At 40.5% G+C, this 17,038-nt stretch overlaps 1 protein-coding gene across 6 annotated transcripts in view; it reads right to left on the bottom strand.

Annotated features, from left to right (window-relative positions):
• The window catches only part of DOK7 (docking protein 7), a 253,658-nt gene that overhangs the window by 148,024 nt on the left and 88,596 nt on the right, over window positions 1-17,038 (bottom strand). For 4 of the 6 annotated variants that reach the window (XM_075930820.2, XM_075930821.2, XM_089777787.1 and 1 more), the window contains 4 exons: window positions 16,480-16,545; window positions 15,598-15,669; window positions 15,034-15,186; window positions 10,151-10,324 (listed from right to left, as the gene is read on the bottom strand). In XM_075930820.2, the coding sequence (XP_075786935.2) occupies window positions 10,188-10,324; window positions 15,034-15,186; window positions 15,598-15,669; window positions 16,480-16,545 (428 nt within the window). In that variant the 3' untranslated portion in view covers window positions 10,151-10,187. Of the gene's footprint in view, window positions 1-10,150; window positions 10,325-15,033; window positions 15,187-15,597; window positions 15,670-16,479; window positions 16,546-17,038 lie in introns of those variants that run through there. The other 2 variants (XR_012904405.2, XR_012904404.2) reach the window with 1 other exon arrangement.

Here is a 17,038-nt window from a genome sequence, read left to right as displayed (position 1 = left end):
GCTAAAGATTGAGACTGAAAGTAGCCAAGGCCTTCATAGTCATGCCAAACTCAAATCCAGTCTGAATGACTTTAACACGGTCAGAAAGCCGTATGCCTGCAACATGAATAACTGCACCGCCTCTAAATATGCCCTGAAATACTCAAGTTACCCTGTTCTAAGCCAAACATGTAACATCTCAATCTATACACTAGGCATGTGTCATAGCTTATGTTACCCTAGAATCAGTTGTGGTGCTATTCCAACAAACAATCTTAATACTGGTTAATTATTTCAGACCCAGCCACAGACTGGCCATTTTCCTGCAGTGTAGGAATAGAATAGACGTAAAAAGAGATTTTGATAAGAGAGTCACATGGACAATTAATTAGCTTCTCACTCAGCTGCGGGCAAAATATGGCCTGTGGGGCAGATATGGCCATGCAAACATTCAGATCCAGCCCCCCAAAATCCTCTGGGCTACCAATGTCCTACAGCCCAATGGGACCCTCGGGCAGGCGCTCTGCCTGCTATAGCCTCTCACAGCACTCTAACCAGCCAGCTGCTAGTGCGGGCAGGTGTGTCGTTGCACAGCAGGTGCAATGGGGATGTAGGCTTTGCAAGCTGCCTACGCCTGCACGCACAGCCCATGCAGCTCCCACTGGCCAGTTTCTGGCTAATGAGAGCTGCAAGGATTGTGCTGGGGCATGGGCAGGAGAGGGTGCAGAAGTCTCCCGCCTCCCCATGGCACACGCCATGCAGACACACACAATAGTCACAACCCCCTTCTGCCCCAGGTCACAACCTAAAGCCTCTGCACTCACCTCCTGCACCCCGTCACAACTTCCTCCCAGACCCCCATGCAACTTCCTGTACCCACAATACTCGGCCCCAGGTCCCAACACCCTCCTTCACTCAAACCCCCTCCCAGCTCCCACCCCCTTTCCCAAACCTCAGTCCACTAGCGTAAGCTCCTTTCTACACACAACCGCTGACCCAGACCCCACCATTAGTATCAGGCTCATTGACAGGGGCAATTGCAGCAGCAGTGGTGGCGGGAGCCCTGGGCCCTTTAAATTGCCCCTGGAGCGCTGAATGGCATGCCCCGGGCAGCACTGAGGGCTGCTAGTCCCAATCCCGTCTGCCCAAGGCCCCACCCCTTTAAGGGGCATAGAGATGCCCTCCCCCTTGCCTAGGGCCCCAGAAAGTCTATCAGCCTCACTGAATATCATAGAAATGTGAAGCCCTTGACCACCTACAAAATTCTTGGCATGTCTCCCCCCCATCAAAAAGTATTGCACACCCCTTCTCTAACTTGATACATTTTTCTCACACATCCATTGCCTCCTCCCCTCCCATGCTCAGTACAGTCTTAGTGCATCTAACATTTAATAGCTATTCTCCCACTTGCCACCAGGTGGCTATAAGCATAACAAAAATCCCTTCAATAGTACACCCCCCTTTAGATTAATAAACTTACATTTTAACAACACAACATCCTATGTAAGTAGCTGAGACAGAGTATCCTAGTCCTCAAACAATTACATGGGATTATTCTGCTTTACTACTACTAGTTTAGCCTGTCTCTAGGTTTGGGAGCTCTTCTGGAATGGTGTAGTGAACAGATTTATGTCCTGCATCCATAGCAGGTGCACAAGGGTTATCTGCTAACACAATCATCTCTGCAGGCTTAACTTCCTAGTCCAGTATAGCCGTTAGTATGGAATCCTCACCAATCTCATTATTGCTGGTTGTAGCAGCTAGATAGTTTAATGACTCCATAAACTTTTGTAGCTCAGCACATGAATAAGAAACCTCTACCTGTACTGCACATGAATCTGTTTGTGATACCTACGAATTGGCCTTACAACTGGTAACTGAGTGAGTGAAAAAAGTGATCCCACATGTGCTATGATGCAACCTGCTAATCAGCAAGGGCCACTACAAAAATTAAGAACAATAGGCATGTTACATACACTGCATGTTCTTGTTGATGCTTTTACATCATAATATAACTTTTGTGCTGCCTGCCCTTCCTTCACTAGAGCAGCTTCTCTGATATATAGCAAGTCCCAATGAGTTTTTTGTTTCCTTCCCATTGAGAGTTCTGCAGGTGGGTTTGCCTGTTGTGGCTCATGGTGTCATGTGATACTGGCAAGGAACCCTGGCCAACTTGCCTTTTGTGCTACCATATGCCATCTTCTTCATCTCCTCTTTTCTGTTTAGCGCAGCTCATTCCACTGGACCATTTGGAGAAAGATGGCTTGATACAGTTCTAATGTGTTTGATACTGATTTTTTCAAAGTTCCTAAAACACAGCACCAGTGAACTGGGGACTGTGGTTACTTACCACTGTCTCAGGCACATCAAAACTGGAAAAGGTAAGTCCAAGAGTACCATCTGTATCCTCAGGTGTAGAAAGGGCATTTCACATGCCTCACTTCATTTTTAATGAGCATCAGTGATTATTCAAAACAAACTTTTTCCATCAATGGAAGAACAGAATCTACATGAATCCTCATCTAGCGTCACTGAGACCCCGCCCATGGATACAAAGGAACTATCAGTGGAGAATGGAAGCTAGTGTGACAAACTACCCATTCGATATCCTGATGCTTTCCCAGTCCCCACATATAACTGTGCACAAGCCTCTTCATGGGTAAAATGCCAGGGTGCCCTTCATGTAGTGATTTTAGCACCAGAAGTCTACATCCTAGCGGTACAATCATGCAGGACCCTAATAACAAGCACTCATCCTGGACAAAAAGATTCTTTCTGGGAATAATGAGATTGTCCAGCCGTTTGTAACTGTTCTCTGCACTCAAGACCATAATAGGTCTCTCTCTTTTTAGCTATACTGCATTCATCAGAGAAGTGGACAGTAGTTCAATAAGGAAGATGGTTTCTGTAGGCAGGGATGCTTTGGGTGAAGTATCCAGAAAATGAAGTCTACACAGAGCATTTACATTATCCAATGCTTTTCCAGGTTTATAATCAAACTCGTAGTTGTGCGTTCCTAAGAAGAGAGCCATATTTGAATTAATTCTGACATAGGAGATACAAGTTGTGCTCTCACCAAACAGACCTTTCAGCAGTTTATTGTCTGAATGTGTAACAAACTGCCTCACAGATAGGTAAGTGTGGAATTTCCTTTCCCCAAAAATCATGGCTAGAACTTTTTGTTCTAATTGAGAATAATTTTTTTTCTGATAGTGACCTTTGTGCCTAGCTCCCATTTTCTGGCTATCATCCTGAACTAAAAGATTTGATAACTTTCACAATTGCTTTGCTTCTGAAAAAGCGATTTTTTGTTTTTGATTGCAGAGGAATTGTATCCTTTTCTGTAGCAGTTTATATAATAGAGTCAATACCCATACCAGGCTAGATAAAAATTCACCAGATTAGTTTAGTAGGCTTAGAAAGGATTTCAGCAGACACACAGACTTTGTCAATGTTGCTTCAGTAATAACCCATACTTTCTCCTCTACTTAATATAAGCTAGTTGCAGAAACTTGGTGACCCAGGTAAATGATTTCAGTAGCCTAAAAATACATTTACAAGAAGACAAGTATCAGTGTCAGCCAATTTTTTCAGTACCAGTTTTGTAAGTGTTCTGACTCATATCTCCTGGAATAAAGATATCATCAAGGTATACACAGATATGTCATGGCTTGAAATAAATTGCCTGTCCATTGCCCTTTGAAAAATACTCAGTGCTGCTGACACTAGAAATGGAGATAGTTATAATGAAACAACGCTTTAGGAGTATTGATCATTACATGGGATTTAGAGCTGTTGCCTAGAGGTACATGCTATTTAAATTGATTTTTATGAAAGTTTTTCCACACAGATAGGTGATGTATATGTCTTCTATTCTAGGGAGCAGATACATAGCTATCTTGGCCACACAGTTGACCTTGGTGATCCTATTCCAGTATCTGATTTCACTCCTGGAACAAAAGGAGCAGGAAAGGCTCAATAATACCAGCTGCTTGTAATCAATCCACTTCTTAGTCTACCTTAGGACACATGGCATAGGGTACTGGGCTTGGCTTAAAGAAATGGTTTAGCTACTGGACCCAAGTAAATTCTGCGTAACCACTTGCTAACCTTTCACAATACAAAAGCCCCATTGCAGAGTGTACGCTCTTACTATTTTGTCACCAAAAGGTGGGTTTTGATGACAAAACTTTGTAGTGTAGACAAAGCCTATTAAACCCAGAGGTTTAGCGATTGGAGGGTAACCAATGGACACAGTGACATTGGTTACCCTCCAGTCCCAGGATGTTCTATGGTGACTAGTATAATCTGAAAGGGAGTGGATTCTCCAAGGACACTTCCATAAAACTGTTGATTTCAAGGAAGATACTGCTGATCTGCAGTGGATTAAATGATGGGAGAATAAGGTCCAGGTGCTTTATAAGACCTGTCCTGGCCTGCAACTCGTGGAATGGACTGCGATTGCACCACAATCATGGTTGTAAGTTGCTGCATTTACTACATTTTTATACCTTTTTAACTAATATGGAGTTCTTAAGGCGCCCAAGTGTTGGCATGGAATTATCTAACTTTTTGTTCTGGAGATTCTGCTTCATTCCCGGTATGTCTCTCTCACCTGCTCTTCATCAACATTTTAGTACACTTTCTATTTGACTAAGAGGGCAGTCAACCCACATCGCTACCACCTCTTGCCTGGCTTTGTCTTCAAAGAAATACAGTATTCTCTAGTATTGGTCCCAAACACTGCATTTTACTGGCATGTTGGGTTGGCTTGGGAAATTCCCCTATTAGAATACTATCATATTGGATTTTAAGACGTACCTGATTTCTACTACACTGCTCTTAATCCTGGTCTCTTTCTTGACAGAAATCAATAAGGAGACCATAATTAAGTGCTACTCTTGACCAACAGGGACTTTTAAACCCTCCCCACCAGACTCCCAATACTAAAATTATTGTTTCTAATTTTTGCCTACAGCTTCTAGATCCAGCCTCTTGATAGTAAAAGTGTGAAATGACAACCAAATGCAGCCCACATAGTTCTACTGTCTCCTGTAACAAGGCCACATGACTCTGTGTATTACATGTCTAGAGGGTTCATTGCAAACTGGAGCCTATAGTCTCTGTGGTCATAGTGCCTTACTAAAGATGAGAACAATCGCAATCTACTATGTTTTGTATGAGTTATGCTCTGAAGATTACCAACATAGTTCACAGATAGATAAAGGTGACCGGATACAATATCAGATGCTGGCTTTTTCACAATGTAGTACTGACCAAAAATGGAATTACTCACACACTTACTAAATCTGCCTTCTCATCCCCCCTTCTCTGTTGCTCACCCATCAAAGAATCTCTGAATACATATACATATGTATTAGCATAAAAGATTAAAATTCTTCCTGAATTCTCTTTATGCAGCACCAGAGTAGAAACGAAGTATTTCTGAAATTACAGTAAGAAACTTTAATTAGTTCTCCCTTAAACTTTCATTTTAATTAAAGTTTGATTAGCAGCTAGGATTTTCTAAGATTTCACACAGCTTTAATAAAAGGTATATTGTATTACAATTCATAATGTACATTAGCTATGTTTCCTGTGAGACATGCTCTGTCCATTCAAACAAAGTCCATAAAAGGTGGTTTCAGTTATCTCTGACATTCTGAACACATATGCCCCGAAAACGTAAAGGATCGATACTGCCAAAACTCCATCTATCAGAAGAAATGCATTACTGAGGTTATCAACACGTGTCATTAAAGAGCACATGGTGTTTTTTGTTAACCCAATTACCTGAGCTGACATTTGACTACAATGTCATATTCTGACTATTTAACTACAACTTCACTTCAGTATGGCATTCTTCCTTGCTTCTTCCCCTAATCTGTTGTGTAGTGTTGCTGGGTGAGGTTAAAATGATGTTGTGTTGCAATCCACCCTGACTGCATTTTGACTGTGTGTGAAATGACCTGCTTAGGCACCAGGTTGTATAGCAACTAGTGATCTTTCTCAGTGAAAGATGCTGAATAAATGGAAGATTATGGTGTTAGCTGGAATTCATCTCCTGCTATGGACATTTAAATGAAGGGTAAAGAGGACTTCCATGGACCAATAAACTTCTTATTTTCCTGTATTGTATGCGTTTCATGGCCTGACAGAACAAGGTAAATCAAGGATAATTCAACAAAAGTACAGACCATCAAACTATATTAATTAAGCCTTACAGAGAAAAAATATAAGCACTTGTCTAAGCTATTTGCTGAGGAAGACTCCCAGGTCCAGACTGTCAAAGGTATTTAGGTGCCTAAAGATGCAGATAGACACTAGTGGCGTTTTCAAACCCATCTAAGCAAGTTAGGTACCTACATTCATTAGAAAAGTCAAGTAGGTGTCCATTAGCATTTTAAGGCACCTAAATAACTTTACAAATCTTAAACCATAGTGTATGGCCCTGGGGCTAGCTTAACGAAATTCCTTCGCTCACCTGAGGGGTCAGATACAACAAAAAAATGCCACATACCTGCTTTAAAACAATGCTGTAAAATCCACTGAAGTAGTTAGTTTTACACAGGTAGGATACACAGGTAGGATACATTCAAACCTATCAAACCTATCAAAATCAAAGCAATATTACAGCGATATTACAGATAGTACACACAACTTTGTGTGATAAATTCCTATACTAGAGATGGATCAAATATTGGCTAGACTACTTAATCTGCTCCAGACATTTCCTCTTTGGACATGTGTTGTTATTGGAGCGATTGTAACGATTGTAACATTAGCTTTCAAGGATCAGCTGAAATAGTGTTGTTTTGCTCCCTGGAAAGTAGGAGTATGTATGTATCAGGGCCAAAATTTCTCTCAGGACAAAATATTATGCCAAATGCATCTAAAAGGGGTTTTATTAGTTTTTAGTATTTTGGCCACAGCTCTGAATTTAATCACAAATGTCAGTCTTGATTTCTCTCTTCTCTTTTCCCCTCTTTCGGTTAAGGGGTGTGTGTGAGAGAGACAGACAGAGAGAGCGAGACCTAGCATTAAAGATGTCTAAAAAGGTAGATGCTTCCCATGTTTGTATGCTCTAATGCAGTAGCTCAGGAAACCTTCACTTCTTAAAGCAAGATTGTGTAATAACAACCCCCCCCTCCCACTTCTTGAACATAGCCAAGACACTGAAATCTGAACAGTGACTGCTCATTCCAATACAAAATTCCTCAATACAGGAAAGTCCATATAAACATATTAAAGGGACAACAGACAGGTCAAATTTCAGCCCAAAATATGTTTGGTTAAAAACAAGCTTTTAGCAAAAGAAGGGTCAATAGAAATGTTTCTGTGATTTATGTATATTCGAGTTGGAACAGATTTTTCTTTTCGGTATGTTTACTGAAACATACTGCCCTGTATGCACCCCCATGCCAAACTGTACACCATTATGTTCATGAATGAGATTATCACACCAAAATCAGATAGGATATATACAAAATGAAAGGCGACTACCTATTTTCACTTGTCCAAGCTATGTGAAAGGCTAAAAGGAAACAGAGCATTAATATTGAAAGGTAAATAAAATGTTTAAAATGTATTTCAGTTTTCATGCAGCCCTATAGGGTGCTATTGGAATCCTCAATAAGGAGATTAAAAGCTCATGATACTATTTATATATATTTTCTGTTAGTCTCTAAGGTGCTACAAAATCATTGTTGTTTTTTAAATTTTTCTGGTGATGAGAGTCATTCATCCCTGGCTGGGTCAGTATAGCCAAAATGAGAGTGATGAATTGTGTCCTAAGCATAGCGATATTTCCTTACTTCCCTTTCAAATTGTCTGCTGCAGAAAGCCTCCTGCTGAGTCGTGATATTGCAATGATTACAATCCCAATCCTGCATCAGGATTCACTAATGCAAAACTGGTGTGAATGCAGCATTCTGCACTAGCAGATCCCAGTGCAGAATCAGGGCTTAAGAGATGACTTTGAAGCAGTACATGATAGCATTGCCTTGTGCTGTTGTCACACAGCATTCCCACATATGAAGGTAATGTTGCAATGTGTAAAAACCAGCTTTGTATATCATGACAGAAGCTCCACATTGCCATGACTGCTACTATCGTATTAAAACAGGGAAATACAATCTTCTTAAGTCCAAACATGGGCCTTCATGACACTAGTAATTATTACAAGTATTTAATACCAGCTCTGTGTCAAAAAGCCACCTTTCCCTAAAAGAATGACTAACTACCAAGTGCTGCAGTAAAATATAAGAAAACATTTAAGTAAATCAGGTAAATAATATGCATTTTAAACATAACATACAAATATTTACATAACAAAGGGCTCAATCCTGCAAGCCCTCTCTATAGAAAACTCTGATCAAGTCCACTGACAGTCCTATGCATGCAGTGTTTATAGGATTGGGTCATAACTGAAACAGGTCCCAAAAAGCAATAAGTATCCAGGATATCATAGTTCTTTTCAATATAGGTTTACAAAATAAATGACACCTGTCCATTTCGCCAAAAAAATCCCTAAAGTATGTATCTGACAAAGTGGTTTTTACCCACAAAAGCTTATGCCCAAATAAATCTGTTAATCTTTGAGATGCCACTGGACTCTTCATTGTCCCTAAAGAGATACTATAGTAACTAGCATACTGGTATAAACATATATATCCAGCCATTTGATTCTATCACTCTAAATAAAAGATGATAGTTACTGTCAGCTCTCCTATGCATATGTTTTTACTTAAGAGGGCTGGTGTATTTTTAATGCTAATTGTTCAATTTAAAAAAATAAAGAAATGCTCTTAAGACTACATTCAAATAACCATACAGACCAAATTCTGCCTTCAAATAGACACAAGGGATTGAAACCAGTGGGTAAAATTCATTTCAATCTGAAAATTTCATTCATTATGTTAGTTACTGCCTGGATCTACAAGCAGCACTTATTCTTAAAATTCTGGCTTAAAATGATATAGTCAAATTATTTTCAATACTAAAAGTATTTGTTGGATTAACTTGCTTCTGATAATCCTTAAAAGCTCAAAACTGAAATAACACTGGTTTGTAACTGTAGAATAACTGGAATAGACTTTTTTTTTCTTTTTAATTGCATTTTGTCTTAGGGACAAAACCACAAAATACAAAAAGTTATGTGGACTTACAAATTGATGCAGGAAAGTACAGTATAGGTCCTTGTGCCTATGCAATGCAGGGTCTCAGAAGACAGTGGGCTCTTACATAGCACTGGTTCTGCAATCTTTAGGCATAGCATGGAATGAGTAAATGGCAGTTTTAGTGTTAACTCTGATGGACTGATTTTGGCTTCCATTTTTTACACTGTTTTGAAGATACAAATGCAGATCCGCTTTTTCAAAAGTGATTATTAATTTGGGGTACCTTGATTTTTGGATGGCTCAACTCGAGAAACTAGAAGCCAACTTTTTAAGATGCTAAGCACCCACAACTCTAATCAAAGTCATTGGAAAAGTCATTCAGGTCCTCAATGCCTCTGAAAATAAAGCTGAAACTTTGGAAATGTTGGCCTTGGTTCTCTGATCTGCAGGCACAACTACGCAGTCATAAATATGGCCCTGACAATGCAAACAGTTAATTGATGCACAGGAGTTAATTTAACAGAACTACACAGCTATGTAAAATTAGGCAAGTACATAAGTGAGCCTGTATTTGGACAAAATTATAGCAGTAGAATATGGTTTTTAAAACACTGAATTTTTTTCTTTTGTATTTAAGTAAGATCTTCAATAGTATCTGAATATGTTTTTGTGGTTTTTATGTACACACATTTATGTACATATATATACATATATTTATGTACATATATAATACCCATAAACACACACGCTTATTTGCACAAATTAAGAATTCTTTAAATACAATGCCTCTGATCAGTAATCATTGAGATTTGGCACCAGGTTCTTCCAGGATTTATAGAAAAAGAAAACAGTAACTTACATATACTGTATGTGGAAAAGGAAGAGCACTTCTGGACGTTACAAAGCTTAAAACAACACCATGCTACCAGTTTTCCAATTAGGAATTAGAATGTTGGAATGAGTCTGGTATAAATATGATCAAGAAAGGCAGCTTTTATACAAGTGTATTTTAAATACTAAATATGTGAATCATTTGAAATTTAAATTAGTACCAAGTTAGAGTGCGCAAAAAGTTCTTTTCCAGGCAGATCATTCCTGGGCTCCCTTCTTCTTCTGTTCCAATTCCTGCAAGCGATCCTCTCGGCATTGAGCATGCTGAGTGCCCACTTTGTGAGCTGTCTCTGTGGCTGCAATGTCAATCTGTGCATATCTGGTTGATTCACCCCCTGAAAAAAAAACCCAAATACAACTGTACTATTGATTACTATCCTGCCCTTTTGCGGAAAGCTTGTCCAGTGCTTATTATACTAGCCTGGGCTGTGGTAGGCCTGGGTTCAATTTCTGTTCCCCTACACACTTCCTTTGTAATATTGGGTACGTTACTTAGAGTACATCTACACTGCCCAGCTATTTTGAAATAAGATGTTCCGGAATAGTTATTCCGAAATAGCTTATTCCAAAATAGCACGTCTATACTGTAGGGAAGACTCAAAATTAGTCTGAGACAGGCTTCCCTAATGTAGACATGCTATCTCGATTTAGAGTCCCAGCAGGCACTGGGCAGGAATAACTTAGAATGGCCCTGGAAGGGCTATTTCAAAATAGCTATTTTGGAATAGGTGTTATGCCTCTTAGAATGAAGCTTACAGATTTCGGAATAAGCTGTCTATTATTTCTAAATTATTTCAAACTAATGGAATGGCTGTGTAGACGCATTGTTATTTCAAAATACCTCTAGTTATCTCGAATTAACGGTGCAGTTAACACACCCTTAGAGACAGATTTTTTAAAGGATTTAAGTGTTGCTTGATGGAGAGGAGCAATGTCTCACCCCAGGTAATCTGCCACCTAGTGGAATTTTCAGTCCTAAAATGGGTGGCCCCATGTCACTTGGACTCCGTGTGCATGGAGACAGCTGACCCATGTGCATGGCTGACCTCTTTAGCTGACCCCTGTGCATGAAGACAGCTAAGTGAGCCCCTAGGAAAGGGAATTTTTTAGAGGCCAACAGGCTGAGCAAGGAGCCCCCTTAGCTAGCCAGAAGTGAAATGGCAGGAAGAAGAGAGGGACTGGGACACTTTGCAGCTTCACCCAGATCAGTAAGGAGTTTTGTCACTGCCTGTCCTGTCACCATGGGAGCCCCATGCTGTTCAGCTTTGGCTCACAGCTTTGACACCCACTCACAGCACAGAGGTCTCACCCTGGCTCCCACCAGCCTTGTTACTCCATACAGGGCAATACCAACAACCTTTCCCTCCCTGCAGTGTCCAGCCCTCCCACTAGACACAGAAGTTAGAAGATTCACTGCCTCCAACGAGGCAGAGCCCTCACCAGCCTGTTAGTTTAGCTCAGGACTTTATTCTCCAGTTTAACACACAGCACTGAAGTGGTTTTCTAACACAACAGGAATCAATTTATTTCTAAAGAACAGACATGTCAGTGATGATACGTAAATATCGAAGACACAGGTAAGGTAACAAGTAGAACAAAGCATGCTTTCTAGTGGCTAAATCATAATTTCAACCAGTGACAATCTTGGCCTAAGTAGGTTTCTCACCGGAGTTACCTGTAAGCTGAGTACTACAGAGGCCATCCAGGAGAGATTCAAATTCCAGTCATCCCAGGTGAGTGTCTAGCAATTGGGTGCAAGGGGAGAGTCCTTTGTTTATTTCCAAGAAAAGGTGGGGTCTGGCATTAGGCACCTCACTTCAGGAGGGGACTCATCATTGTGAATTCCAAGTGGAGATGGGCAAGTCTCTCTGGCCCGGAGTTAGGTTCTTAACTATCTTTTTGGAATATGGCTTAAGCAATGCCCCTCTCCTCAGCATTTCTGACTGGCTACTATAGGTGGCTCCCCACTCACTGTGGTGCCTTCTGACAATCGCATTCTTAGGGACTGAACTCTCACCATTGATTGTAAAAGGAGCCTGGGCACATAACTCAAGGCTGGAATCCATTTTGTGGTAGGGGAGCTAAGCCAGATCCCAAAAGGTGCCTAACTCCCATTGATTTCCATGAGAGTTAGATACCTTTGAGGATGTGGGTCTATGCCCTTTTATAGATCTAGATCCCTTGGCCTCATTTCTCCAACCCCAAATGGCAGCCCCATGTTCTGAATGTCCCTAAAGATCTGATTGTCAGATGCAGAGACAGGATGACAGGGGATGGATCACCTGATAAATTGCCCTTTCTGTTCATTCCCTCTGAAGCATCCAGCACTGGCCACTATCAGAAGAGAGAATACTGTGCTAGATGGGCTATTTGTCTGATGAATCATGCCAGAGACTCAGCATCTTGTCCAAGATCCATAGAGCCATGCCTAGGGCCCCAGTTACTGGAGTCATGTAATTAACTCAAGTTCTTAGCTTCAGTTTACTTTCAAAAGACAAGTCTCTAAACCTTGAAACAATGAATCAAGTACAGGCAAAGAAATAGCATCTACCTGAGTCTGCAAACAACTTGAAACATTACCTCTGAAAGGGGTGAAGTCACATTCATCTTTAACAGCACCCTAATGCCAAGACCCACTAACATGTTCCCACTAATTTCTTCCATCCATGTGCAGAATAAATTTAGTTATGTGCACCCAAGGCATGTGCAGATGTGCACCACAATAGAAACACATGCTGCCAGCTGGGGCTGCTCTGCTAATCAACTGGGCAGCATTTGAATCACTCAGTTTACAGGGAACACTGCCCACTGCTCTGGGAGACTCTACCAACATTACTGCAGCATCCAGGATCTCTGTGTATGCCAGAAGAAGGGGGTACTGGGCCCTGAACCACCTAAATTATGCCAGGTAGATACTGGAGCAGCCCATACTCAGGTAGGTCCAAAAGGTTAGTAGGGCTTTTGGGTGGCTTGCATCTCTAAGAAGCATGAACACCCGTTTCTAGACAAAGGAGAGTCAATGCTCTGTGCTTCCTGGTTAGGCACACTGAGGCGGGAGTCCTGGTAGGGTTACTTTTTTTATGATTTATAAATTTCGTGGGTGTGGGTTTTTGCCCTGCCAGAGACACCCAAGTCCAAAGGTGATAATACTCTGCAGCCCTACAGAGCTGCTGGTGCTCAGTGCATCTGGAAATAAGGCTCCTTCTACTTAGGTGCCTACATATGGGTTTAGTTAGTTAATTTTATTTACCTACATTTGAAAAATGTGGCCATAGGCTCTCAGGCGCAGATCCACAAAGGTATTTAGGCTTTTAACTACCATTTAAATCAATGCTGTTTAATACCATAAGAACAGCCATACTGGATCAAACTAAAGGTCCTTCTAGCCCAGTAGCCTGTCGTTCAACAGTGGCTAATGCTAGATGCCCCAGGTGAAGTGAACAGAACAAGTAATCACCAAGTGATCCCTCTCCTGTCACCCATTTCCAGCCTCTAACAAATAGAGGCTAGGGACACCATTCCTACCCATTCTGGCTAATAAGTATTAATGGACTTAACCTCCATGGATTTATCTAGTTCTTTTTTGAACCCTGTTAAAGCCCTGGTCTTCACAACATCCTCTGGCAAGGAGTTCCACAGGTTGACTGTGCACTGCATGAAGAAAAGCTTCCTTTTGTTTGTTTTAAACCAATCACCTATTAACTTCATTGCTGACCCCTCAGTTCTTATGTTATAGGGACAAGTCTTTTCCTTATTCACTTTTTCCACACCAGTCATTTTTTAGATCTCTATCTATCCCCCCTTAGTCTCCTCTTTTCAAAGATGAAAAGTTTGATTTTTTTTTAATATCTCTTCATATGGCACCTGTTCCAAACCCTTAATCATTTCTGATGCCCTTTCCTGAACCTTTTCCAATGCCAAGATATCTTTTTTTAGATGAGGTGACCACATCTGTATGCAGTATTCAAGTTGTGGGCGTACAATGAATTTATAGAGGCAGTAAGAGATTGTCTGTTTTATTCTCTATCCCATTCTTAATAATTACTAACATTCTGTTTGCTTTTTTGACTGTGGCTGCACATTGAGTGGATGTTTTCTGAAAACTATCCATAGTGACTGCAAGATCTCTCTCTTGAGTGATAATAGCAAAATTAATTCCCATAATTTTATATGTATAGTTTGATCTTAACTATGTCGAACAGTTTAGTATCATCTGCAAATTTTGCCACCTCACTGTTTACCCCTTCCTCCAAATCATTTATAAATTGGTTGAAAGGATTGGTCCTAATATGGACCCTTGGAGGACACCACTAGTTACCTCTCTCCATTCTGAAAACTTACAATTTATTCCTACCCTTTGTTTCCTGTCTTTCAACCAGTTATCAAACCATGAGAGGACCTTCTCTCTTATCTTGTGCCATCTGACTTTATTTAAGAGCCTTTGATGAGGGACCTTGTCAAAAGCTTTCTGGTATACTGTAAAATCTAAGTATACTGTATCCACTGGATCCCCCTTGTCCACATGTCTGTTGACCCCCTCAAAGAACTCTAGTAGATTAATAAGGCATGATTTTCCTTTATAGAAACCATGTTGACACACACACACCCCAACAAATTATGTTCATCGATGAGTCTGGCAATTCTATTATTTACTATACTTTCAACTAATTTGCCCAGTACTGATGTTAGACTTACAGGTCTGTAATTGCCAGGATCACCTCTAGAGCTCTTTTAAATATCCTTTGTGGCTCTGGGACAATGGGACCCAATTTCCACATATTTGCAATGGAGAGGCATTGACCTAACGACCAGAGGGCTAATAAAAGGCGAGCACAATCCTGCTTGAGCTGGGGACAGAATAGACTCCAGAGACTCTTCTTAGCTGAATAGTTGTCCCTAATACAGTATTTCTAAATGTGGACAATCGTGGGCAAGTCCCAGCACAAGCAGCTGGCGGCCGGGAGCACAGGACTTCCCTCTGCATGCACACAGTTTACATTTAACATTGTTTAGTTGTAGTAATGGCATACGTAAAGATCTCTACCTCTTATGCCTGTGCTAGGTTCTTGAAGCTCTAATTCCATGTAGTGGAGCTGCTTCTTTGATGTAGGACTGACAGGAATATTAACATAGGTTGTTGTCTCGCTGTGGGGTCGATCAGCTACAGGTAGATCTGTTGAATAGCCTACTGCTCCTCCTAAAAAAATGAACATACAATTCATGCTGTCATTCACAATTATTAATAATCCATTTAATGCAAGCAAACATTTCCCTCAAACGTTCTATACATAAATACTCAGCAGAAAACAAATGCAAGGGTCTTCACCATAAAGAATTCATGTATGGAACCGTGGACCTGATGGATTGGGGACACATATATGGAACTGCTCACATATATGCTATGGTGGGAGGTTAGGGAAAACAAGTGGGTATAACTAACCACTGCACTTAATTTAGAATAAATGTGGGAAACAATCAATCAATCTCTTTCATGAAACCAAGTAGCCACCCTCCTCAAAGAAGATGGGTAGGTAAACAGAATAATTCTTCTGGAAAGTACAGAATTTACTGCCTTTTGATGTAGTTGGTTGCAGTGCTGTTTACTCACCAGGTTCTTCTGGGCCAGTAGAAGTTCCAAGTTCAGCTGGCGGTGCCATCAACCCAAAACCACCTTTAGGACCTAGAGCATTGAAAAATTCCCAACATATTTGGCCCCATGGTAGCTAGTAAATTGGATGGTGATAATAAAGCCTACAACCGCTTTCTTTTGATTTCTAGACACATAATCTAAATAACAACGCTAAAAAAAAACCAATTGAAGAACTAAATACAGAAATCGCTGAAACCATCCCTCCCGGAAATGATTCTGCTTCACAACAGGAAATTTGTCATTGTTTGGAATGGACCACATTGCATTATTTTGATTGGAATGGGGTGTGAAGACTCTGTAGATGGAGCTGAGGGTTTTCTCCCTAGGGAATGTTTTGGAAATACGTGTGCTGTGTTGCAATCAGAAGGCTATCCTATGCTATCAATGTACTTGCATTGCATTTTCAGCTACAGATATTTGCAGCTTACTGTGCTTGTTTGCCTTGGTTAGTCTCCTCGCTCCTTCATTGTTATAGGGACATATACTTTAAATGGCCATCACTTCCAGTATATAGGATTTATGACAGGTTAAGGTGGAAATTGTTTGTGGGAGCCCCTTGTTAAAATATTGGCAGCCTTTCACTGATACGAAGAGGATTAATGCCTGTGCCTTGGCACACATCCCACCTGTCACTGCCTTTTCTAAACTTATTCCACCTGTCAATGCTGTGTCTAACAAAATATTAATTCATCTGCAAATTGAATAGAAAAATAAACCATAGCACAGATTGCATCAGGAAATATCACTGTTAAATATCACTTTTAAAACTCTTTTGTTTTAAGGGCAAAGTGGCACACTTTTACATATACACATACACACAACGTAACCTGTTACACCTACCAGCTTGCAGAGAGTGTCCTTTCTGTACTTTCAGAGATCCAGAAGCTGCCATGACAGAAGAAGCACCTGTTTTTAAAGAGAGTTCTGCACATTAATGCTAAATACCCTTCATTAGTATTAGCTGTCTGCTGTACCCACGCAGTCACAGTCAATGTTTCCAAATAAATTACTCTGGAAAAAATTACTGGTAAGAAACACAAGATTGCTTTTGTCATTGGAAGTCTTTGTTCTAACATCTCCCTTTTTCAGATCACTGAAATCCTCATTTTGTAATTGTTATGATAAAAATTAATTCTCCAGTGTCATTTCTTTGGAACAAAGAATCCCCCAAAATATTTTCTACAGGCCACGATCTGCCATCCTTACTCACCCAATCAGTAGGCCTACTCAGTATGAGTAAACAAAGTGACAGAATCACATCCAAAGTTGTAAACTGCTTGCTGCTGCAACCCTAACCGTGTCTTTGGAATAGTGTAAGCACAAAACTTGGTGCTGTAATTAATGTCTCATCAGACCTCATCCACAAGAATCAAATTGTAGGAACAATGCAATGAATAAG

Source organism: Pelodiscus sinensis, chromosome 4 (genome assembly GCF_052426305.1).
Source record: "Pelodiscus sinensis isolate ZL-2025 chromosome 4, ASM5242630v1, whole genome shotgun sequence".
NCBI classification, from domain to species: Eukaryota; Metazoa; Chordata; order Testudines; family Trionychidae; genus Pelodiscus; species Pelodiscus sinensis.
This window is presented reverse-complemented; position numbering and strand designations above follow the sequence as displayed.